The sequence below is a fragment of the Uloborus diversus genome, chromosome 9 (assembly GCF_026930045.1).
Source record: "Uloborus diversus isolate 005 chromosome 9, Udiv.v.3.1, whole genome shotgun sequence".
NCBI lineage: Eukaryota > Metazoa > Arthropoda > Arachnida > Araneae > Uloboridae > Uloborus > Uloborus diversus.
In genome coordinates this window covers 73,603,120-73,628,409 of record NC_072739.1, presented here as the reverse complement: position 1 = coordinate 73,628,409, position 25,290 = coordinate 73,603,120, and the positions used below count along the sequence as shown (strand labels likewise).

General features: G+C 31.8%; 1 protein-coding gene across 1 annotated transcript; it reads right to left on the bottom strand.

Annotated features, from left to right (window-relative positions):
* Positions 1 to 250: 250 nt before the first annotated feature.
* Positions 251 to 25,240, bottom strand: LOC129230318 (E3 ubiquitin-protein ligase SIAH1-like). The gene is made up of 7 exons (XM_054864717.1): positions 25,102 to 25,240; positions 24,760 to 24,878; positions 19,761 to 19,916; positions 12,937 to 13,116; positions 6,680 to 6,812; positions 3,999 to 4,105; positions 251 to 273 (listed from the first exon to the last, which is right to left on the bottom strand). Exons 3-7 carry the CDS (start codon positions 19,861 to 19,863, stop codon positions 251 to 253), a joined length of 546 nt encoding a protein of 181 aa, XP_054720692.1. The 5' UTR covers positions 19,864 to 19,916; positions 24,760 to 24,878; positions 25,102 to 25,240.
* Between the last annotated feature and the right edge of the window lie 50 nt (positions 25,241 to 25,290).

Genomic DNA, 25,290 nt, shown 5'->3' with positions numbered 1-25,290 from the left:
CAAGTTTTCCCGGAGCGTACGAACCCTGAACCGAATAGAATGTTGTGGCAACCCATCTAAAACTTTAGGCAATAGAAAGAAATGCGTTCCCCTCACTGACTCCATGTAAGAAAATCTTCGATCTTTTGGCGCATTTTTCTTTGTGAAAAAAAAAAAAAACGTTCATTTCTCGATCGCAGTTTTTAAGTGCCAGCGTCGGTTTAGATAAAAATTTACAATTTTTTTCGTGAAATCACAATAAAAACGAAGACTAGATCTCATGGTAGTTAATTCCTAGGGAAAAAAATGGAAAAAAAATTTTTGGAGGACAAAATTTGAAAACTCCCCGACTTTTCCCTGACATTTTTGACAGTGTCATTTTCCCTGACAATTCCCGGTTTTCCCGGAATTCCCGGAGCGTACGAACCCTGTATAAGCCAAATAGCCAGTCCTTTGATCGTTTTTCCTTTATAGTCATCCTAACATGGAGATGCTGCGTATGGATCGTAGTCGCCATGTTTGGTCATACCCTTAGTTCAAATAATGCAAAAAGAATGTTTTTCTACTTTTTTGGAAATATATTCTTGGTAAATGCCAAATTGTTTATTACCGGAGAAGGTTTGTAGTTAATTATTTTTATGCCAAAAAAAAAAAAAAAAAAACAATAATCTTAATTATTGAAAAAATTCAAATCATATGTTTATCTAATATTTTTTCGATTCCCTTCGTGCTAATTTTCTTACAGTTAATTCTTTTCATTAAACTAGTTACCTGAAAAGTGCCTGTTGATTTTTACTACCATGGCGTTTGCAATGATTTACAAAAAGATTTTAAAGGAATTTGTTGTTATTTTTATGGGAAATACTTTTTGTTTTCACTGTGGGACCATGGTACTGTGTACACTACTTTATTTTTGGTTTAATGTTATTTTTTTCTTATGAAACTTTAAAATGGGTGGAATGAATCATTTGCTTCAGGAGCTCCCAACCTTCACCCAATACCTCTTATATTTCCATGATTAATATAATTTATATTTCTTGTTAGCATTCCTTTAACATCACTTTCATAATATTTGTTTCAAAAAATACAAATTGAAACCCCCTCCCCCCCCCATTCTTGTACTACAGCGCTGTTTTCAAAACCCGGTAAAACTGGTGGCCACCAAGTTTTTTGAGTCTAGTGGCCATTGGCCACTTGAAAATTTTCTGAATCTTGAGGTCTAATTTCTTAAGGTATGCGGCGAAAGTGCAAGGATTGATGAGGAAGTCTACGTGGAATTTAAAGAAAAACTACATTTAATCCTGCAAAATTATGATGAAAAAAATGCGTTTAATGCTGAAAAAACCAGACTTTTTTTTAAATGCACTCCAGATAAAACCATGGCTATAAAAGGAGAAGCCAGCAAAGGAGGCAAGAGAAGTAAAGAAAGATTGACTTTGTTGCTTTGTGCCAACATGGATGGGACTGAAAAACTACCGCCTCTAATGATTGGAAAATCAGTTAAACCGAGGTGTTTTTCAGGCGTGAAATCTTTTCCTTTTGCTTACGATTCTAACTGTAAAGCTTGGATGACTTCCAAAAATTTTGAAAATCGGCTAAAAGAATTAGAAAGGAAAATGAAAAGAGAAAAACGTAAAATCGTACTGTACATTGATAACTGCATAGTCCACAACATAATCCCGAAATTAGATTACATAAAGGTTGAGTTTCTTCCCCCGAACACGACATCGAAATTACAACCCCTTGATCAAGGGATCATTCACAGCTTTAAGATCAAATATTGCCATCAAGTTGTGAAAAAACTTTTGGCTGGAATTGAAGAAGGAGTCGAGCCTTCTGGAGTTACCATATTAGAAGCCATCGAGTGACTGACAAAGCTTGGAATTGTGCAACTTCCTCAACCACCAGAAATTGCTGTAAGAAAGCTGGATTCGTAAAGAATTAAGAGGATGTCCCCGTATGCAACATAAATGATGAAACTGAAATGAGTGTGTCAAGAACAGATTGGGGACGACTTTCCGAACGTTTGGATTTAAATGAAGTGCAATTCCAAGACTTCCTAAACGTTGATGAAGAAGTTGTAGTATGTGGTCGATGGGAAGACCACGAAATTCTTTCTCAAATAATCACTGGCGATCCAATTTCCAAAGAGGATGAAGAAGAAGAGATCTGCAATCCTCAAAAAAAAAAAAAAAAAACCTACAGACAAAGAAGCCCTATCCGCTACTGATGTGCTACGAAGATTCATCGAATCCCGTCCACATATGACAGAAGAGACTTTCAGAGCGCTTTCTCATTTAGAAATTGTAGTGGAATGAGAAAAAGACTTGAATTTGAAGTAAACCAGCATTGATTTTTTCTTAAATGATTCAATGTATCAGTAAGTGTTTTGTGAATAATATATGCATTTATTTTCAAAGAGACATGTATTTTTTGCACTTTATCCAACACACCCCAGCTACCCAAGGATTTTTGATAACTCTAATTTTTTTTATGCTCCCTTCAAATTCGAGATATCAAGGTTTGACTGTATTTTAAGCACAGAACATATTTTTTAGTATCTACAAATGAATCACAAGTCTGATGTACGTTACACAACTTTAAAAATCAAAAGATAAACACATATCTTTTTCAAAGATAAAAAATAATTACAAATCGAGAAAAATTTACCTAATGTATCAGTGGAATACTTAAAATAGGTTATATATATTAATAAATTATGTTTTTCATTGTAAACATTATTTTTTCCAGTTTAATGCATTTAGGAATTCTAATTCTTTGTTTAAAATAAAATCATTTTAATTAAAAACCTGGGGGGGGGGGGAGACAAGTTTTGAAATCCTTTCCTAGTCGAATGTATGCCTTATTTTTTACAATAAAAATAATGCATTAATAAAAACTTTGTATTAAAAACTAATGTTTAAAATTCTTCCAATATTAATACAAAGAAGTCCTTTATCATTTTCTATCCAAAAGGTTCTTTGAAAAGTGAAAATTTGGCATCAAATCTTGTTATTAGAGCAGAGTTACACTGGTTCTATTTTCACCACTTTATACATCTTTTTTTCTTGCTCTGACTGCATTGTCTATCATGAATGCCGAAAAATGTACAGGTATTAGATCAATTTTAGCCTGCTCTACTCTAAGTGTTTTTAGGACTGTTTAAGTCATTTTTTTCTTTTCTCATTTAAATACTCCACAGAGTTAACATTTATATATTATCCGAATTGCTTCAATGATGCATGATTTATCTCTATAACGCTTAATTTAGCAAATTAGGCAGTAAAATGAAGTTTGGGCAGAAATATGTTTTTGGGGCTATTTTAAAATGTTAAAGAATGAAATAAATAAATAAAGATAACAAACTACTTGGAATTTTTCTACATGTAATTTTAGAAAATCATCGCATAAGCACAGCCTTGTATATTTATATGCTAAATAGGAAAAGTTGCATTACTTAGAAGTGTTGCATTGATTTAAAAAAAGAAAGAAAAACATTTTGTAAACTTGCATTATATTTAAAAATTATAATGAAAAAATTTGCAAATTTATTAATCTGTAATTTATCTATAAATATTTGCTATTTACTTTACATTAATTGGATTTTACATTTTCAAAGAATATCTAAAATTTATGAAAAAAATTGCAGGAGAACAACTTAGTTAAAAACACTTGGTTTAAACAAACAACCCAGTGGCCAGTTGTAATAACATTAATAAATTTATTAATTAAAAACAAACATTCTTGCATTATAGTAGGGGCAAATCTAACCTGGCAGTATTGTGTAAGCTACGGACAACACCGATTGCATGCCGGGGAATGTGGAGCATTATAGAAAGCGTTTACAATATTTTTTCCAAAATTAGAGCATTGGCAATTGTCTGTGAATTTCCTCTAAGTGCTATTATTTGAAGGTGAGGAGTGCATGCAACTTTCATGCATTCATAATTAAAAACTTAATGTGCATGAAAAAGCCAATGTAGTATCATTTCAAATAAATAAATAAAAATCCTGCTTACCTTGAAGGGTTGTGATGGACTTGTGGGAATGCATTAGATGAGGCATCACTTGATCTAAGGAGCCAAACCATTTACACTGAGCACCGGGACAAGGACATGAATAAGGCCTGAAAATGAAATTAAAATTTTAGAAGTTTCAAGCAAATAACATTTACCATTAAATTTACCTTCCAGAACACACATTGCAGTACATTGAAAAAAACCAGGTAAGAATGGAACCTTGTTGTAAGCAAGATTTATCAATAATTTAACCGATGACTTTCATTTAAGGTATGTTTTAGTGGGGGAAATTTTATTTTAGAATTAAAAGAAATGTTATGAAATAAAGGTTTTAGCTAATTGACTTCCATCAAGGGGTCATTCTCAATCACAGAGCTGCCAACTTCCAGAGAGGCTTAAGAGGAGCGCTATTTTGCAGGTCTAAAATCAGAGTACAAACTGCACATCAATGACTTTATGAGAGATGAATGGAATCTTTTGGTAGCTCCAAGAATCAAAGGGCATGTTATGCCAAGAATTTTAATTTTAAAATTATTTGTTTATTTATTTTGTGGCTAGCAGTTCTTGCTCAACATGTAGAAAGTTATGAGAGAAAATATATGTTCAAGGTCATAAGTCACATAAGAAGTTAAAACATACAACAGAAATATATTTTTAAAGGCTCATTCTTTTACAATTCAATATTTTCTCAAAAAAATAGAAATAGTACTTATTAATGAAAGACAAAAAGCAAACTCTTGATAATTAGGATAAAAATAAGCAAATCTAAAATTCTACACATTAAAATAAGTATAAGATGCAAAAGGATTGAAGTCTGAAACATGGTAAACAAAATTATGCAAAGTAGATATTCAATGTTGGACGGCATGCATCTAAAAAGTTAAATATTTCATTAATTATTAAAATAATAATGTCTCGCAATTTAGAAGTGCAATGTTGGCATGTTTATACAAAAAAATTAATAAATCAGAAATTATATTAAAATAGAAAATAAAATCAACTGATCTTCATTAACATGCATTGATTTCATGCACCTTTGTACTGCACAAATTATTCCAATATTTACACGATACAAAAGGAGTGAACTCTCAAAACACAGGAAACAATTTCCAGTGACATGCACATTCAATGTGGAAATCGAAGTTGCCAAGAAGACAATATTCAGGGCAATCTAAGGTGAAACTATGCGATCAGGAAAGGGAAAAAGAAAAAAAAAAAAAAAAAACAGAGTCCTTCTTGGACAATTGCAAAAAAACGAGCACTACGACCCCAACAAATTGTAGTTCATTGACGAGCCCTTCATAACATGACGCCCTCAAAAACGTGCATCAAGATTGCGAAAGTTTTGTGATGACGAGAGTGACAGCAGGGTTTTCTGGACTTCACACATATCAATGGAGTTAGGATTGAAAAACAGAGAAACCTCGCAAAAGTGGAGCTGTTGGCACGTCTGCAATGGGACTTGATAAGAAAATAATTTTGACAGGTCCTTTTTAGAATTTTATGTTCTGAGCCAAGACAAAGAATCAATATATTTTTCTTTTAATCCCAGCATTTTTACTTAGACTGGAAAATCAGATAAAAAAAAAAATCAATTATATAATGGGCGTAATGCAACATAAAACCAAACACGTCCGAGTTCAGGTCAGCTCATTCTCCTCTTTTGTTGCCAAACCTCCTCTCACACCCTTATTTTGCCTGTCACATTGGAGTGCCTTAAAGTAAGCAATAATGAAGTCAATTTATTGTTGAAAAACAAGTCAGTACAGCTGATAAATTTCCTTTGTTTTACAAACAGGCAAGATTTTTTTTTTTAATCCAGAAAATGAAAAAAAATTAAAGCCTTTTAAAAAATGACACAAAAAGTAAAGCACTTTTTCTTGTGTTACTTAACAAAAACAACTATATTTAAGAAAGAATTGATGCTTTAAAATTTCAGTACAAAAACTTATGACAAAATACAAAAACTTAACAACTTGTATACGTTACGATTAAAACATGAAATCCGTTATTTAATAGAATACCTAGTTATTTCATGGAATAACTGATTGTGTCCGTTAAAGTGTAAAAATTTCTTGTATTTCATGGTTTAACTAGTTATTTCACAGAATAACGATCTGCAGCCCGTTAATGTGTAAAACAATCTATATCATATATCTTGCACGATAAATACATTTACCTTCCACCACTGTGTTACCCACAAAATGTTCATGTAAAACCCAGTATGTCAACAAAAAATGTTTTTGTTTCTAAATAATGTTCTTTGTAATTCCAAGTGTCATTTTAGTAATTCTTGTTGTAACAAATGATTTTACAGTACGCGTCCATAAATACCATTTATAAGCTGCTTAAATTGGATGAATTGCTTCATTTTCATTTTAATTGTCTATCATTAGTATATTTATAGAATAACTAGTTATTTCATTTTAGATAAATTGTTTATTTTACACTTTAACTGTCTCTCATTAGTTAATTTATAGAATACCTAGTTATTTCATAGAATAACTAGTTAAAGTGTCAAATTAATAACATATTACACTTTAACGGACACGATCAGTTATTTCATGGAATAACTAGGTATTCTATAAAATAACTGCATTATATACTTTAACGGTAACATATACACCCTATTACACCCGACATTTAATAAGATGCTCAGAATAAGAAAAGTTATTCATCACCTGAATTCGCAGAGCTCTTCATGGTCTGTCTTTTCAGTGTGCATGAGTTGCTGCTTACAACCGGCAGCAGAATATTTGCAAGGAAAAAATACAGTTGTCGCCACTTTTTCCATGGCCAAGTTTCTTATATTACCTAGCAATGATTTTTTGCATATGATTAGAAATATAAAATATAAGCATCAGAATTGGAATGGAATCATAAATATAATATAGAAATAAAAAACATACATACACAACTTTTTTATTTTAGTTGAACACTAGAAAGACAGAGGGGCCTTTGTAGGTGTGGCTCTCCTCATACTTTGGTGTTCAGTAAATTAACCAACTAAACATAATGGAACTTTCAGACTTTTCAAAATGTAACCATATTTTTGAATGCATGTAATATCATTAAGTCCTGACCTCATAGCAGTGTAAATATTGAACCTTATACCTAGAAAGACATGCGGGGCTACAGCAACCCCAGAGATAGTTTACAATAAAAAAAATCATAAATTGTTCTTAACTCTTACTTGCAGTAGCAAAGAAAGGAGCTGTTCATTCTAGTTTTACTCTGACGTTATTATTTTAGTTGGCTGGAATTTCAAACGTGAAATACTGCCTACAAGTCAATTGTAAGAATTGCTCTTCATAAGAGATTTACATTTTGGAATGTAGAGGTAACATCACTGAAATTATTATACATTCAGCCATTAGAGAAGATGTGCAGGGCATGTGGACTCCCTCAGGAAGAAATTTGCAAAGAATACAACCAATAATCAGAAAAGGAATCACAACCCCCTTCAGTCTTTCTAGATACAGCAATTTTGAGTCTTTCTAGTGTTAATGATTATACGAAACAAAATAGATAATGTATTACAGCTCTAATACAGTTAGACCTTGATATCTCGAACCTCTTTATCTCAAAACCCTTGATATCTAAGAAAACAAATCCCTTTTCCTTTTTCATAAAAATTTCTATGTATTTTCCGCAATTATCTCAAAATTTATTTTTCAAATCCCTTGATATATCAAATTTTTTGCACAGAAACAAGTTTCAATTGCAATTTTTCTTTGGCAATTTTTGTAGTAGAACCAGTTTTAGAGGCAATTACTTGTAGTTTTTTATCCTTTTTGAGAGAAATTTTGAGATTAGGGGATTGGTGCCCAATAATAAGGGAGTGTGGGTATAAGGAGTGTGCTGTAGTACTTTTTATCTCAGTGTTTTTCCCGAAGATTTGATTCTTTGTGCATTTCTTCCGAACATTTTGTCCATTTTGAGGCCAGGAGTGGATTTTTTGTCAGTTTCTAAGCAAAAATGGAAAATGCTGTTCTTTATCCTCTTCATTCTGCTTTTAACTCCTCCAAAATGACTGCCAAAAAGTTTAGGAATCTGGCTATTGGTAGAAGGTAAAATTAGAAATTTTAAGATAGTGAATGAAAAAAGAAAATGAAATTGCTGCTTATTTCAAAATCTCATTCAGTACCCCTCGCTTTCCACAATAATAAAAACCACCAGGCTAGTCAGGGCCCAACTAACTGAAAGTGAGGCCCAAGTCCGACAATGATTTGGAGGCCCCCCACCCCCGTCTGCATTCTATCACTTTAAGTCAATGTAAAATGTTTAACAATATTTAAAACAGGTATCTTTTAATAAATAAATCATTATTTCTTATTATTTTCAAAAAAAAAAAATACATGACTTTTTAGCCTACTTTCCCATTAAAAGTCAGAAAAAGAAGAAAAAAGCAAGCAAGAAGGCTTAATGCATCTTAAAAATATCGCAAAAAACAAAAAAAGTCAAAAATAAATAAAATAATTAAATAAATATCGAAAAATTAAAAATTGGAAAGTAGGGTATTGAGATGGGGAAAAATGTCTGTCGGTCTGTCTGTCTCCCCCTAATAACTTTTGAATGAATAGTCCGATTCGAACAAACTTTTTTTTGTTCGAAAGATCTCGGCGAGGACACCTCATTCCCATATTTCACTTTTTGATTTGAACTATTTTTTGTTCAATTTTGAACAGTTCAAAAAAACTTAACATTAGCGCCTACGGGGAAATTCAAGGCAATTCCGAACTGTGAGGCGAATTTGCTTCAAACAAACTTTGTATAAAAAAGCTTTTGATGAAAAACTTGTATACAACATATCTTTTTGATTTGAACAGTTTTCCGTTCAATTTTGAACAGTTCAAATCCCTTAACATTAGCGCCTACGGGGAAACTGAAAGTCAATGTAGATTCCGTACTTGAAGGCGGATTTACTTCAAACAAATTTTGTTGGAAACAGCTCTTGACGCCAAACTCCAAACTCCGAGAATTTAGGGGCACCTGACTCCGACTCGACTCCTGTGCCCGATAATTAATCGGACTCCGACTCCCCGACTTCGTAGCTTTGGCCAAAATTTATACACGGAGGACAGATGACCGACTCTGATTTTTGGATATTCGACTCCGACTCCTTTATCCCAAAATGAGATTGACTCCGACTCCGTAGCTATGGTTTTAACAGCGAAATAATTATTGTTGATATGACTTTTTTTTATTTTCACGCTAAAGTTTTCGTCAAGTCATTTATGTTTCTACGTAAAAATATGCGCAAACGATTTTTTTTCTTTTTTTTTGACAATGAAAATTATTTCTTTAAGTTGACATTTTATTGTTTTTATTTATTTTGGTAAGTGCAGTAATTTATTTTAAAAATTATTTTTGGCAACAGAGGAAAAAGAAACGATTTTTTTTTGTTGATATGATGTATATTTATTTTTATTAGCTTATTAATTTTAATTATTATTTTTTCGTTTTGAAAGCTGTTAAAGAATTTTTTTAATGGAAAAAAGTGTATTAGCTGCTTTGTTTAAAAGGTGCTGCTATTTTATTTGTTAGTTTTTTTCTTATTTTATTATTTTTTTTACTTTTTACGCATCTAATTTTTTTAGATGAGTGAGGAATATTTTATTCCTAGAAATTAGCTTAAAATATAAAAAAATATGTTTAAAACAATTTGTGATTTTAGCTATTCTTGAGAATATTGATCAGGTACTAGAAAGTAGTATGTGTATACGGGAAAGTAGGCTCTTATAGTTCTAGACAGAACTTCTTGTTAATGATATGCATAAGTTTTTAAAAAAAATGGAGCCTTTAGGAAGTTGGGGTCTCGGGCCCAGGCGGCCTGTGCAGCAATCAGGCCTTGAGGTTAGTGAGAAAAACTATAATGAAAAAAATGATTGAAAAATATAAATTAGGAAGTCTCCTTGTTCGTAAGTAGCTAACAATCCAGCTAAACGATATCTAGGAATCAGTCAAATAAGTGAATACTAGGTAGGGCTGGGGAATGCATTACAAAAAGTACATCTCACATTATTAAACTGATTTAGAATTTTTCTCCAAACCAATGTTTCAGTATTGCAGCGAGTGCAAACCTAAGCACCGATGTAAACACCTGTCTACGATAGCCGACATTTTAATCTCAAATTTTTCCACAACAATTTTAAATTAGCCAAATGTCAAGCCAAAGTGACTAAGTAACAATGGTGTGAAGAGTTACTTATAGGAAACTTTTCAAACAAACAATGGTGGAAATATCATAAGCAAACAAATACCTTCACTTCTTCCAAAACATGCAGTTTTCCTTTTTTAGCTCAAAACAGAAAATATGTTGATGAACAAAGTTTTTATATCATCACTCATCAAAAAAAAAAAAAAAAAGTTAAGTTTAAAGCACAAGATGGCAAACAGAAATTGTAGACACAAATGTTGTACTTAGGTGTTACAAGGAGCTTTTATTTAAATACAAGAAGATGCGAGATGTGACTGGAATATACTTAATTTCGCTTCCATAATCTCACATCTTTTTTGTTTTCATTGAAAAAATAGGTTCATTGCAATTCCAAAACTTATATCTGCGATGTTTATTGCTATCTTGCCCTTTGAACTTTTTTTTTGATAATTTTTTGCCCAGTGCTAGAATTTGCTCGAAAGTATCTAGCACAATATGTATTTTTTTTAAATCTTGTATATATTTTGTAACATTTAAACAAGCAAGTTTAAGTAAAGTTTAAAAAGATAAGCCCTTACACATCATGATTTATTGCAACATCGCAATGTGAGGTTGGTACATCACACTGTAGAAATTCTTATAGTGCCCAGCCTTAATATAAGGTATTGTTACAACAAAACAGGAATGCAAATAAATTTCAAATGCAGTAAAATGTTGAATAATAATTTGTTAATCGTGATGCAAAATGGTCCCATAGTGCATACATAAATATGTATAGAGTATATATGTATAGAGTATGTGTGAGTGATTCTGAGAGTTACTACTGTAATTTTTTCAAAACCTTGATAACACGAAAACTCACTCTCGAATTCTTTTCTCCTCCTGAGACAGTCGAGATATCGAGGTTAAACTGCACTAAATACTTTTATCCATTTAATTTTGAAACTATACCTTAAAGAGAACATTTACTATTCTACATGCACAAACAAAAATAGGAATCTTACTTACACACTTATAAGGTGATTAACTGGATGATTCAACTAAAACTATTTTCGAATGTTCGCTTCCTCTCTGTTGAAACCATTGAATGAATGCATCCATTTCTAGTTCTACTGAAATGCTTCGAACATTTCTTTCTGTGTGGCAGATTCAACAGTTTTTATTTGAACATTTTCCAGACAAAATAACTTTCAATAACACTGAAGATTTTTTATTAGCAAGGAATAACAGGTGTAGCAGGGCTGTCAGGTTTTAGCTAAGCCAAAAAACCAGACAGCCTTTTCTGGTTAAACTACTCTAAAAAAGCCTGCTTTTATTGGAAAAAAAAAAAATGCGTTTTTACGATTTTTCCTTGTTTGTATTATTTTAATTTAATAAAAATAAAATTATGTCATTAATGCAATTACTACTAAATTAAACTCTATGAAAAAAAAAAACAAAATTTAGGTAGTTTTTAAATTGCATTGTACAGTACATAGAAAAACCCCTATGTTAGAAAATTAGTTTTATTCAATAGAATTTAAAATGATTATAAATGAAATTTAGTTTAAGCATTCGGAAGATCACATGACACTGTTGCTGTCTTTACCAGTCATTTGATTCAGTCTTGAAATAACAATGAACTTTTACCATTTTGAGCTTATTAAGTTAATAAAAATGAAAGTGGATGGAATCAAATGAAACCTTTTGCAGGGATCAGATAGATATTGGCAAGGCCTTTACAAAAAAAAAAAAAAGTCTTGAAAAATTAAAATATATTTGTTTAAATAGCATGCATTATACCCTCTCAAAAGCATCATTCTCAGTAAGGGAATGACAAATTCATTAAAATTTCATTCTAGTAGTTAAGCCAAACTGATATTTGAATTTATTTGCATACAAATATCCTCAAGCGAGGAAGTAGCTTAAGATTATTCAGTTTTCTGGATTATTTTACTTAATTGTTTTATAAAAACAGATGTGAGGGAATGATGGATGCAAAAAACCTTATTTGGTTTTATGTTTTCATATTAATTCCAAGAACGAAATTCCAACAAGTTAAAGATGCAAATATACTGCATCATGTTTTTTGGGTCACCAGCTGCAAAGTACTAGACTTATTCTTGGGCGTCTTTACATCTAGAAGATAACACCTTTGAATTGAAAAAGGGGTTCCTTGAAACTCTGAAACAAGTATTCTGTAATCTGTTTTTTTTTTCGCTAAACAACATTGGATATTTCCTGTCACTCGACTTAGTGTTAAAAAAAATTATTTTGTAGCAATTTTGGGAAGAAAATCTACTGTTGTGACGGAGTGACACTACTAACTGGGGACAAAGTTAAAAATAACTGAATGAACTAGTTTTTAATGGAAAATTAATTTTAAATGAATTTGTTTTTAACTTATTGTTTGTTTGCTTATAAATAATGTTTGCTTATAAATAATGTTTGCTTATTTTTTACTTGCAGTGGGAACAAGCGAAGGAATTACCATTTGGGTAGTTGAAACTAAAATTAAAGATGTTTTAAATAAAATATTGGCACTTTCCTTCAATTATCTAGTTGAACTCTATATTGAAAAATATTTAAACCCCTAAAAACATGAATGAGTCAAAAAGCATTCTTAAAGTTTTTAACTTGAACATGAAAATGAGTTTCTGAGAGAATGATCCATACAGAATTTTTTCGCCTTAGTACCACTTTCACTGTACAAACGCCACCGTTATTTTCGAACCATCGTAACTGCATAGCAGATTCAACGGTAAAAAAGGGGAGATAATCTGGTTTGTTCAGACTCACCTATGGGTCCCCTGCAGCTGGGGCAGCAGGTGAGCTTGTGTCGGCAGGTGGTGCAGACCAGGTGTCCGTTCTGGCACTGGAGGATGGGAGGCAACACGTAGTCGAAACACACTGGGCACTCGAACAGGCTCGCCAGGTCCGCCGTCGCACCCCCGGACCCGGACATCACACCCCCGCCACCTGTGGGATGAGAAACATTCTATCAGTACAGTCTGGCACTCGATTCAGAAACATACATTTTCATGAAGGTGCATGCCGTAGAGTAAACGAGCTGATGTGTGTGTGCATCACATGACTTCCTTTTACTCCAATTTAATGTCATTTCCCCAACACTGGCAATTTTAATGTGATTCATTAGTTGACTCAATAAATATCACCAACAGTGGCCAAATTGAAACAGATTTTTTTTGAAAAATCACCAAATTTGTCGCCAAGTTGGCAACCAAAAGACTGGCGATATATCGCCAAGTGTCCGCCAAATTATAACACTACTTGAGTTTACATCAAAATTAACAATGATTTCTCCCCAAAAAGGCGCAAAAGACCCCTTTAGAAACACCAGAATGCAACCAACGGGGGAGGTGCACAACTAGACCCCACTAGGAGTCTACGTACCAAATTTCAACTTTCTAGGACTTACCGTTCTTGAGTTATGCGACATACATACGCACATAGACATGACGAGAAAATTCGTTGTAATTAACTCGAGAATCGTCATGAATATTTCGCATGTGTTTACGTTCTTAGGCACTTATCCGGTCGGGTCAAAAAAAAAAAAAAAAAAAACTCAATATTCATTTGGGGGTGAGTAAAATGGAAATCAAGGTCGATTTTTCAGTGAAAATTTTTTCGTTAATACAATACTTCCTTTTTTGTGAAAGGAAGTAAAAATGCTGCAAACATCGCACTACTTTCTTTTACACCTATTAAATAATAGATGGACACTACTTGAATAAAAATTTTATCTCCAGATTCCACGCCATAATGATAGCTAAAACTTGGCCACCTTTTGCCAAGTGGTTGCCAAATCATAACAACACTTAAGTTTGCATTGAAATTGACACTAATTTGCCTCAAAAACATTTAAAAAACCTCTTTTGGAACGTTCGAATGCAATTGAGAGAGGAGGTGCACAACAAGACCCCATTTGGAATTTACAAGCAAAATTTCAATCTTCTAGTGCATACTGTTATTGAGTTATGTGAGATACATACGCAAATACAGAAGTCACAATAAAACGTGTGATGATTAACTCGAAGTTCATCAAAATAGATATTTTAGGTGCTCATATGTTCTTGGGTTGATATGCTTGCGAGGTCAGGTCGAGAAAACCACTTAATTTTCAGACAGGGGTGAGCAGAATAAAAAAATAGGCTGTAATTGCAGAGAATTTTTTTTTCACGATTATAATACTTCCTTTACTATCAAAAAGAAAATAAAAATGAAATACAGAATGGACAAAAAAGGGATCGTAATGAAGAACACATTTATGTATTTTCCACAACTGAATGCAGTTGTCGCTGAAACTTAAAAACATTTCAATCACAAATAATTACGTAACGAAAATATATTAGAACTACATTTTTTTTTCATTCAATAGATTAAAAAAACAGCATATGTCATTCTTCATAATAAAGAAAAACATCAATATACTTAAACCAGAAAACTCTATTAAATTAAACTAGAATGTAATAAAATAAATAATGCAGACTAAATTTGAATGTTTTACTACATCATTTTTTTTTTTGATGGTCATTTTGTTAAGAGTGAGTCATATTCTTCTGCCATATTTGATTGCTTTAACAGTTTCTCTTTCTGGTAAAAAATACTATATAAAAAAATATTTTTTACTCTAAAATGACAGAAGTGATTAGTTCCTCCTTTGTAAAACTTGTCGAAAAAATACTGCATATCACCAAAATGTTGCTCAACTCATAAATATAGCAATAGCCGCCCTTGGCTACCATAACGCCACTCTTTAAGAAAGGGTCTAAAGGTAATGCTGGCAATTATAGAAGCCCAGTCAGACTTACAGGAAGCTGTAAGTTTGACTTCAGTGGTTTGTAAGATTTTTGAAACTTTGATCAAATTTAAGATTACGAATTTCTTAGAAACTAATAGTCTGTTGACTAGTTTGCAGTACGGTTTCAGGGAAGGTAAATCGTGCGCTACTAATTTATTGCATTTCTATGACAAGGTTACCTTGGCTTTAGATAACAAAAAGTATGTGGATGTTTACAGGGCATATTTTAAGGAAATTTGACTGTGTGGGCAACTCCAACTTCCTCGGAAGGGGGGGGGGGCATTGTAAATGTGCAGTTTGTTAGTTGAATAATTGTGAAAAAAGAGTTGGGGTGTGAAAATTGGAATTAGGGAAATTATTGCTAATGGTCGTTTTGTTTGATAGGAAAAGAGTGTAAAGAACGCTGAGTGTAAAGAGTGTAATGAACTATTTTAAACGCTGTGACTCAGCATTTAAAATAGTTCAAACAGTCACTAAGTTTTTGAATTTTTTTAATTTCATTCATTATAATACAACCATTAGAACAATTTGAATCTAGTTTTTGTTTCTTAGGTTCACCAAAAAATGTATCTTTAATAGAAATTTGCTGCTGTGATTTTCTTTTAGCACTCATACATGCATACTCGATCGAATGCAACTGCTACTCAGAATATAATAGAGAGTGTAAAAATGAATGCTTCAAATGACTACGCTTTGTACAGGACACATGGGGCCACTTTTACCTAAAAAAATGGCTACGGAAGATTACCCGACGTCAATCCAACAAAACTTTGTTTACGTGTTACGTGCTGCCATCTATGAGTTTTGGAGTGCGAGACATCGTTGTTTAATAGTTTTATTTATTTAAAAAACTTTTGCTTGTGAGAACGGTTACGGGTCTCGCTTCTATTTTTTTACAGAAAAATAAAAAATATACAGAAACACATAACCGATGGAAAAATTTAGGAAAATGTAGGTGGGCAATTTTATTTGACTGTGGGGCCAATTTTATTTGACTGTGTGGGCAATTGCCCAAAAAAAACCCCATTAAAATATGCCCTGGATGTTTATATTGATTTTCAAAAAGCTTTTGATAAGGTATCTCTGCAAACTATCTAATATGAAATTAGGAGGAAAAACTTTACTTTGGGCTAGGAATTGGCTGACTGGAAGGAAGAAAAAGAGTAGTTTTGAGAGGAAATCATTCTAAATGGAGTGATGTTTTAAGCCGGGTTCCTCCGGGATCAGTTTTAGGGCCTCTTCTGTTAATTATTTTTATGAATGACATTGATGAAAATATTTCTGGTAACATAAATTGTTTTGCTGATAGTGTAAAAGTTATGAGCATTATAGAGAATGAGGAACAAGTAAAACAGCTTCAAGAGGATTTAGATCGTAGTACTAAGTGGGCGGATGAGTGGGGTATGGCAGTTAATGTAGGGAAATGTCAAGTGCTACACTTAGGTCATGGAAATAAGCCTACGAGTTATTATTTACAGGGTTTGGTCATTAGTCAGGCAGAAAACGTTACTGATCTGGGTATCTTAATAAATCAGGATTTTAAGTTTAGTCAACAGTGCAGCATTGCAAGTAACAAAGCCAACAGAATGCTTGGGTTTCTCAATAGATCTATTTCAAATAAATCTAAGAAGGTTCATCTGCCTTTATATAGGAGTTTAGTAAGACCTCATTTTGAGTATGCTGTTCAGTTTTGGTCTCCTTATCTCAGGAAAGATATTTCTGTATTGGAAAAGGTTCAAAGAAGGGTTACTAGACTTGTAAGGGGACTTTCAGATTTAGACTACGATAATCGACTTAATATGTATAGCCTGGAGCAAAAGAGAGTCAGAGGGGACATGATTCAGTTGTTCAAATTTATCAAAATGAAAGATTTTAATGGATTAAATTTTTGCACAGAAACCAGGACGAGGGGGTCATTGTTTTAAGCTATTCAAATCTCAGGCTAACATGGAAATTAGGAAAAATTACTTCTTCAGTAGGGTTGTGGACACTTGGAACAGCTTACCGAAAGATGTGGTAATGAGCAAGGGGGTGGATAGCTTTAAGAGGGGCATTGATCTTCATTGGGGACTTGGGCAGTTCTCAAAAGGTGGGAACAAAAAAGTTAACTTTGAGCAATTTCAAAAATTTTCGAATTTGATATTAATTTTGCTTTTATTCTATAGTATGCATACCTAGAACACAATATATGAACATGAAAAGACAGCAGGTATTTGTAAAAATTGTTAATTAGCAAATTAAATTAGCAGTCTGTAGGTAACAGATTTTGGACATTGTTGTCCTGTAGGATTTTGGACATCATCATAATGTAAGTTTCACCATTTTTGACAACTGTTAATCTGATTTTTAACTTTTCCAATGAAAATTTTATTTACTACTTTTTGAATTTTGCAATTTAATGATAAAGAGGATAGTAATGAAGTACTTGAATGGCTATACATACTGCTCTTTACATATAATAAAGTTTTGGAATGATTTTGAGGAAGTTGATGAAAGGTAGAAAAAAGCTTCATGGAAATAATTATACAAACTTGTAGTTTGATTTTTTGGGACAAATAAGGAATAAAAATAGAGACAAATAAATTCGACATATATATTTTTAAAGGAAAAATAAACAAAATATGCTTTAAGAAAGAATGTAAAAAGTGACATCAGTTTTAATAATGAATATATTTTCTAATGTCATAAGAATTAAAACGATGTCTAAAAAAAAATTATTGAAAAAAGAAATTCGTATTTCTATTTGGAGATCGTTAAATTATGTTTCCAAAAGAAAGAGAAAAAAAAAAAAAATCTAAAATAATAAAAGCGGCGGGAAAAAAAAAAAAATTTGCTAGTGCAGGTGATAAAGTCGCCAAAACTGGTGCAGCTGACGATTAACTACATTTGTCAAACTGGAATCCCCCTCTGGTAACCTTTAGCTTATCGTATACTGTGTTGTCGCCAACGGAGGTTTGCTTGGCGATTTTCGCGCAAAATGGCTTTCGTTCGATCATAAACAGCCATGTTTCTACTGTAATTTATGTATCGTTCAATGTGTAACGTATTAATTATGCAAAATACCTATGGATTAAAGAAGATAACATCATAATAATCTTTTTTATTGATGTTAGAAGACAGTGGATTATAAAAAAATTATAAATAAACGGACAGAATTATCGGCATCAAGATCGTAACGCCATTTGGACATCTCACATGTATGTTTAAGAAAAATTATTTTTCTTCTAAGATACTGCATAAAAGCTTATGAAAACACTTTTAAACAATTAAAAACTGATTCTGAGGATCGATAAATACCTTTAAAACGAAAACATCATATACTTAGTTCTCAAAAAATAGCATTGTAAAGATCGTAACTTTTGGACATGCATCAAATTTCAAACTTATTTTTTTCTAAAATCGTTTACAAAGTAAATAATCTGTCTTTACTTTTGTTATTTGTGTAAAATATTAACAAAAAATTATTCAGTGTAAGATTCATGCCTTTAATTTTTTTTTGAAACGTATGGAAATAATTAAAATTTTTTTTAATGGTACATTTGCTCAGTTAACGTTTTGGTATGTCCAAAATTGTGCCATTTAGCAAAGAAAATATTTTTTAAGGGCATTTGAAGAGCTTTTTTTCCATAATTTATGTCAATTCTTGTCTCTATACAGCATTATAATTTACCTCAAAAATTTTAGAGTTAATTAAAATGAAAGTTATTTGGTGTTGAAGCTTCAAAGTTGAAGTCTGTGTTTGTTCCCACCTTTTGAGAACTACCCACTTATAAACTCATGAGGACCAGCCTAGCTGGATCCAGAGCCTGTTGCTGGTCGTCACATTTGTATTACCTCAGTTTAATGATACATTTCACTAGTCCGGATTCGACTGCATTAAATGTGTATATTTTCTTGCTTTAACGATAAGTTTTTCCAGTCTCTTGACAATTGTTAAATCGGAGTTATGCAGAATATACTTCGGACCTACCAGCTCTTCTGCATTCTAACCCTATCTTCCAAGTGTAAGATAAAACTTTCCACATTTTCCTATTTTAGTCCAGAACAAATGTAAAATATAAATCCAATGGTTCCAGAATTGGAGACGGTTTATTTGTTCTGAAACTTTGTGATGTAAGGAGTGAGCATCTCTTCTGTGATGTACTGAGCTCTGCACCATTTAAGCTTTACTTTGTTTTTCAAATAAAATAATCTAAAAAATTGCTTATGAGACTTATAAGATTATATCACAGAAATACTTAGTTTAGGCAAACAATAAAAACATTGTGCATTATGATTAATTGAAACTCATTGTTTTTTTATATTACCTTTTTATAATGATGTCATAGAAGCATAAACTATCATTTTATATAATTCTTATCAGTTAACAAACTGATTTATTTCTATTATTATATAAAAAAAACTTCATGCATTTCGCGTGTTTATTCTGTGTTATATGTAAGAGAGATCGACAAGAATGCACAGAAAAAAATATGAGTAACTTTATAAGAAAATGAGTGGTGGTGAGGGGGAGAGATGGAAACATTTTTGAATTTTCAGGGAAAGCTTTTAAATCTTACGTAGGGCAGAAGTCCCCCCCCCCCCCATCCAGAATATCTTTCAAGGAGAGATTTTTTTAAAAATTAAACAAAGATTCAATTCTGTAAGCAGTCTTCCCCATCCAGACCTAATTTTTAAACCCTCACAAACATTTTTGCTTTTTCAAAAAATTACAAAGTTATAGGACAAAAACAACTTTGATTGAATGAAGTTGATATTAGAAATAAATTTAAACAAGCATTCATAACACCAACAAATTTACCTATATTATACTTTGAATCCAAAGGTGGATTGGCATGATTAGCTGGATGGCAAGCAGCTGTCAGATGATTGCGAGGTTTGCCGTTGGAATGCTTCTTTTCCATCAGGAGAAGTAGAAATGTACAAATCCGAAGAACACAGAATGTTCAACATGAACCTATTACAGAAGAAAAAATATTCTAAAAAACATCATTGAAAGTTAAAGATACAATATAGGAATTTAATTATTAATAATCAACTTTTAATTATAATTAAATTAATTAATATTTATTAATAATTCAACTTTTGTCCTCATTGCCCAGATGACATCCCACTGTCTCGTCAACACATCGTCAGCTGTCCAGCAATCCAGGCCAAACTTTTTAACATCGGCTTAGAAGACAGTCTACGACAGCTTCGGAGTCATATAAATGCACATTATCATAGACACGACATCGTCATCATCAATTATTAATTTTATAACGAAGAATTTTAGTATGAAGTTGAAGGCATAAACTAATCTTGTTTTAGAAGCAAAAATTAATGAATGAAACATGAAAAGTTATTACATCATCCAAAAGGTTTAACAAAAATCGAAAAATTTCAACTAAACCCCCTCATATACACTGGATATCCTCTACATCAACACCATATTACAACCCGAACAGTACCAGATAACCAGGCGGATATCCTGCAAAAATCTAACGGACATCCTGTCCGGAGTGGAGTGGCCGTATCGGATATCACCGGATACCGGACAGTAAAAAAACTAGCCGGATAAAGGAAAGCTACCAGATATCCGCTGCATCACCAAAAATCACTGGTCAAGTAACGCTACAACATCACTCAGGGGCGTGCACAGGAACGGGAGATGGGACACTTGTTGGCACGGACCTGAAAGGGGTCAGAGATTTTCAAAAAAAGGGGCAAAATCTATGAAGGACATAAGGGTGAACAATATCTAGCCTAAGAATCAATAGCACCAGCCCGTAAAAGTAATTTATTGAATGGCCCCAAAATTTCTGTGCACGCCTCTGACGTCACCAACAATGAAACTCGCACCACAGCATGCATGACAGCATTATTTCATTGTTGAAGCACCAAAAATTCAGTAAGTTATTTATAATTTGATTTATTTTTTTGCAATGGTTGACATACAGAGAAATGCTTTATTTTGACAAGGCTGAACTGAATCCGGTAACTTAATTGTTTTACTGGCAAAACAGCAATCTTAGGAGAATGAAGAAACAAAAAAAAGGTCTTTAATTCACTCTATCTACTGGAGTTTTAAGGTTAATCCACTGGAGTTAGGATTATAATGCCAACTATAAAAATATCAAATTGGCAATTGTCTCGTTCAAACGTAGAAGCAATTTTGACCTGTCATACCTTGATGGCAGGGTTGGGTTTTGGACTGTCTGAAACTGGTTTAGGACAGGACAGGTGTTTTTACCGTCCAAAACTGTCCAAAGTTATGCTAAAGGCGTATTATCTAATCAGTTCGTATTCACTGAAATATTTTTAATGCATAAATATAGATATTAATGAGGTTTAATTAATGAGTATTTGATAAAAAATTTCTCAAATGTTTATTTAAAAAACATTTTACTTAAAAAGTTGCCAATAACTCTATTACATAAACTTCCTTATGTAACAGTAGGTAGAGGTATGAAAGGAAATTTAGAACACTACCAAGACAACTAATTTCAGTTCTATTTATAACTCAAAGGAATTTTATTAAATGTGTAATATTTAGAAGCAAGAAATTGATGATTAAACACTTATATTTTTAAAACTTGTACTATTTTTTTAGTTTATATTTTTAATATATTATGTTCTGTAACTACAAGAAATAAATTTATTGCATTTAAGTAAATTATTTCACTATATTTTGGACTCTTTTACACACATGCATGAATGTCAAAAAATTTGGTTTATGGGGAAAAAAACTCATATATACAAGTCAAAAGAAAAACATAATTGACACATTTTGTTCTGTTTTTAATATTTTCTCACAAAAAATAGTTTTGGACACAAGGGCTTTGAAAACGTTGTTAAAAACCTTGCCAACCCTGCTTTCATTTGCACACATGCAAAAACATATGGAAATTTGGTTACTATTACCAAAAAAATAAATAAATAAGTAAAATAAAATAAACTCATGCCTACAAATTGAAATTTTAATCAATAATTCAACTTCTAAATAAGTAGATTAAAATCAGCGGCATAAATAAGCTGCATGTTCACATTGAATAAATGTTCAATATAAAACATTCCAATACATTTTATTCTGTTTTTGATGTTTTCTCACAAAATACAATTTCTCTAAAAATATAGTTTTGCACACTTTCGGAGAGGACTGTAAAAACCAGGGTTTTTACCATAGTGTCCAAAACCTTGCCACCCTGCTTGATGGGAGATTTTCTAGGCGATAATGTTAACCAATGCTTGATTTTTTGATGTTGAGCTATTAAAAGAACTTGGAAAAGAAAAAATAGCGTAAAAATGTCACACATTATAGTGGAATTACCCCCTTTTAGAAATGTATGGAAAGATGAAAAAATCTATCAAATTTAATGACTAAGTATAAATATTACAGCTCTGAATTTCCTTTTAAAGGAAGTTCTAAATGTTTTGAAAATGAACATCCGGGAAAGTACAGTGGCTCTCAAAAGTGTTTTTACACCTACGACTTTCAATGAAATAGGCCCCGATGCATTGGTTAGAATTAATATTTCGGAATACGTATTTAATTATAAGATCTATGATCTATTTTTAACAAAACTGCAAGAAAATTGTTAATAAAACATTAAAACTTAATTTTTTAAAAATCAAAAAGTGCTGGAAATTTTCTCACAAAAGTCTTCGTACACTTTGAAAAAATGTCAAAAAATTAGTAAATAACCTAACTTTTTACAAAATTATTATTTAGTAGAATATCATGCAGTATCAACAACAGCTTTTAAATGTCTGGGAATAGATTTCATTGTTTTTTCTTTCTTTTTTTTATGCAATTTCTGGATAAGTGTTCAACCACTTCGAGTCTTACTGTTTCTAGTTCGCTTTTTGTTTCAATGGTGTATTTTTGTAATCTAGCCACCAGATATCTCCAAATATGTTCCATTAAGTTTAAATCTGGCGATTGAGGAGATATTTCTAAGTCTAAGGACAATTTTTGAGGCACCAAACTCGAACGTGTACTTCTTATCGCTTATCTTGATAAAAAACAAAGTTGTTTCCGATTGCCAAATTTTGGGCTAATAGTTTAAAATTGTTTTTTGAAATATTTAAATGAACAGCATGATTCATTATTTCATCAAAAAATTTCAAATTTCCCAGTCTTAATGCTGTTATGCACACCCTCACACAAAAACACCTTCACCCTCCTGATTAACTGATCCAACTAAGTTCTTAAGATTAAATTCCTCATTTTTTTTTCTATTGACAATTATGCAACAATTTAATCCAAAATATTAAATTTATTTTCATCTATAATTAAGACGTTGTTCCAAAACATTTTGAGCTTATTTATCACTGATTTTATGACGGAAAAGCATAAGTTTACTGTTTTTCGCACGCACAAGAAAATTTCTGTGGGAAGATGTCCCCTTTAATCCAGCTAATCAGAGAACTTGGCGAACAATTTTAGATGAAAATTAAACGTAAAATGTTTTATTCAATTCTGCAGAAACTTTTTCATAGCTCAAATGTGTATTTTTTATAATTTTTTTAACTGTAAATCTCCGATCACGCTTTGTTAACTTTGCCAGTTGACCTTTTCTTACCTTGTTTTCGATCCTATTCTTGTCTTTAAAGCATTTTATCAAGCACTTCACTATAGAATGGTATAAGTTAACTAATTTAGAGACATTTCAAACCAATTTATCACTACTGTGAGGGAAAAAAAATCTAATTTCGAATCGTGTTTGTTGTTTTCTACACATACCTGCCATTTAAAAATAATAAGCAGAATATTGGGGAATAAATAAACAAAATTTTAAAGGCAAATGACTTTACAATGCAAAAATAATAAAAAAAACCACATATGGTAATATTAATCATGAATTTATTCGAAAATATTTCAATGTACGATGACTTTTGTGGCGTATTTTTTCTGTCTCATCGTTTTTTGACAAATTTCAAAAATAAAATACGGCAATATTTTGAAAAAAACTACTGGGTTTTATTCAGAATGGCATAGGAATGGTGTGAAAAATAATTGAACTTCTTATTTGAATTCAGTTTTGCGTTATTTTGATTTTTCTACAAAATTTCAAGGCATATGAACACTTTTGGGAGCCACTGTATATGGATTTAAGAATAAAATATTCCATTTTCAATTCTTTAGCTTCTATATTTTATAAATAAAATCCTTCATTTTCATTTTTCTTTTCCCTTTATTATTAGTTTTTATTTTATTTATTTATTTATTTATTTTTTTTTTTTTTTGGGAAAGACTTTTTTACTAGCTTCATTAAAAACATAAATAACAACAACAATCTTTTGTTACTAACATTATTTTGAAACTTCCTAAATCCATTCATTTTAAAAATACTCTTTTAGTAGTTTTGTGGAGTGAGCCTGACTTACAGATTGCTTATTACAGAATGCTATATATAGGTGGAATGTTGCACTCAAGACACAAGTTACCTACAACAAACACAAAGCAGTAAGAAATCAAAAGGCTAAATGAGAGGAAAATCTTGGTGAAAATATTAACACATATTTGATACTCGGATGCTCTCACATAATTAATTTTTTGAATAATGCAGATAACACAAAAATTGCATTAAATTCCCATCAAAAGTCTTCAATGTTTGTCGAAAAGTGTCAACAGCTCATTAATTATCCTACCAAAAACTAAATATATACTCGAACATTGTACTGCAATTTGGCAGTTGGGTACGAACGCTATTTCGGGCAATGAATAGTTCCGAATTCATGTCAGTACACGAACAGGAAAAGCAAAGCACATGATGCTTTCTAAAGTACACAAGGTGAAAAAGAAATTTCAAACGTACCTAAAAAGAGGTAATTTTATTTCCAGACAATATGAAGCTCCTATGAAGAAGTTACAGGTACGTAAGACTTCTAAGCGCATAAAGCGATACAAAATTCATTCCATGCAGAAAGAGTCAAACTAAGAAAGAAAAAACAAAATTATATAAATATATGAATACATACACGCATTTTTTCTTAATTGTTTAATCAACGAGATTAAGAATACATGTTTTCCCATTTAGAGCAGCAAAAGTTAATCGCTGAAAGGATTTGTTCTCAATCAGTTTTACGGGAACTTAGCATTTTTTTCTTTCGAAGAAAGGTTTATAACAAACACAAAAATAATCATGAATGAAACCTACCATTAACTCCAAATAACTTCGATGCAAGAGTCAATAAAATTCGACCCTTGACTGCATTTAATTAAAGATGTTTCATCATTGTACTATCCAACATTGATCAATTTTGACAATTTATCATTAAATTACTACGTTTTTGATTTATCCGTGAGATGGCACTAGTTTGAGTTTGCGTATGAAAAGTATTTTAAA

What these genes read in the sequence shown, in the direction of transcription:
- LOC129230318 (XM_054864717.1), bottom strand. Translation starts at nt 19,863, where the DNA reads ATGGAAAAGAAGCATTCCAACGGCAAACCTCGCAATCATCTGACAGCT. An exon ending in GGATTCAAAGTATAATATAG is followed by an intron (nt 13,117 to 19,760) that starts GTAAATTTGTTG and finishes CTCATCCCACAG; the next exon opens with GTGGCGGGGGTGTGATGTCC. An exon ending in GTCCATCACAACCCTTCAAG is followed by an intron (nt 274 to 3,998) that starts GTAAGCAGGATT and finishes TTTTTTCCCTAG; the next exon opens with GAATTAACTACCATGAGATC.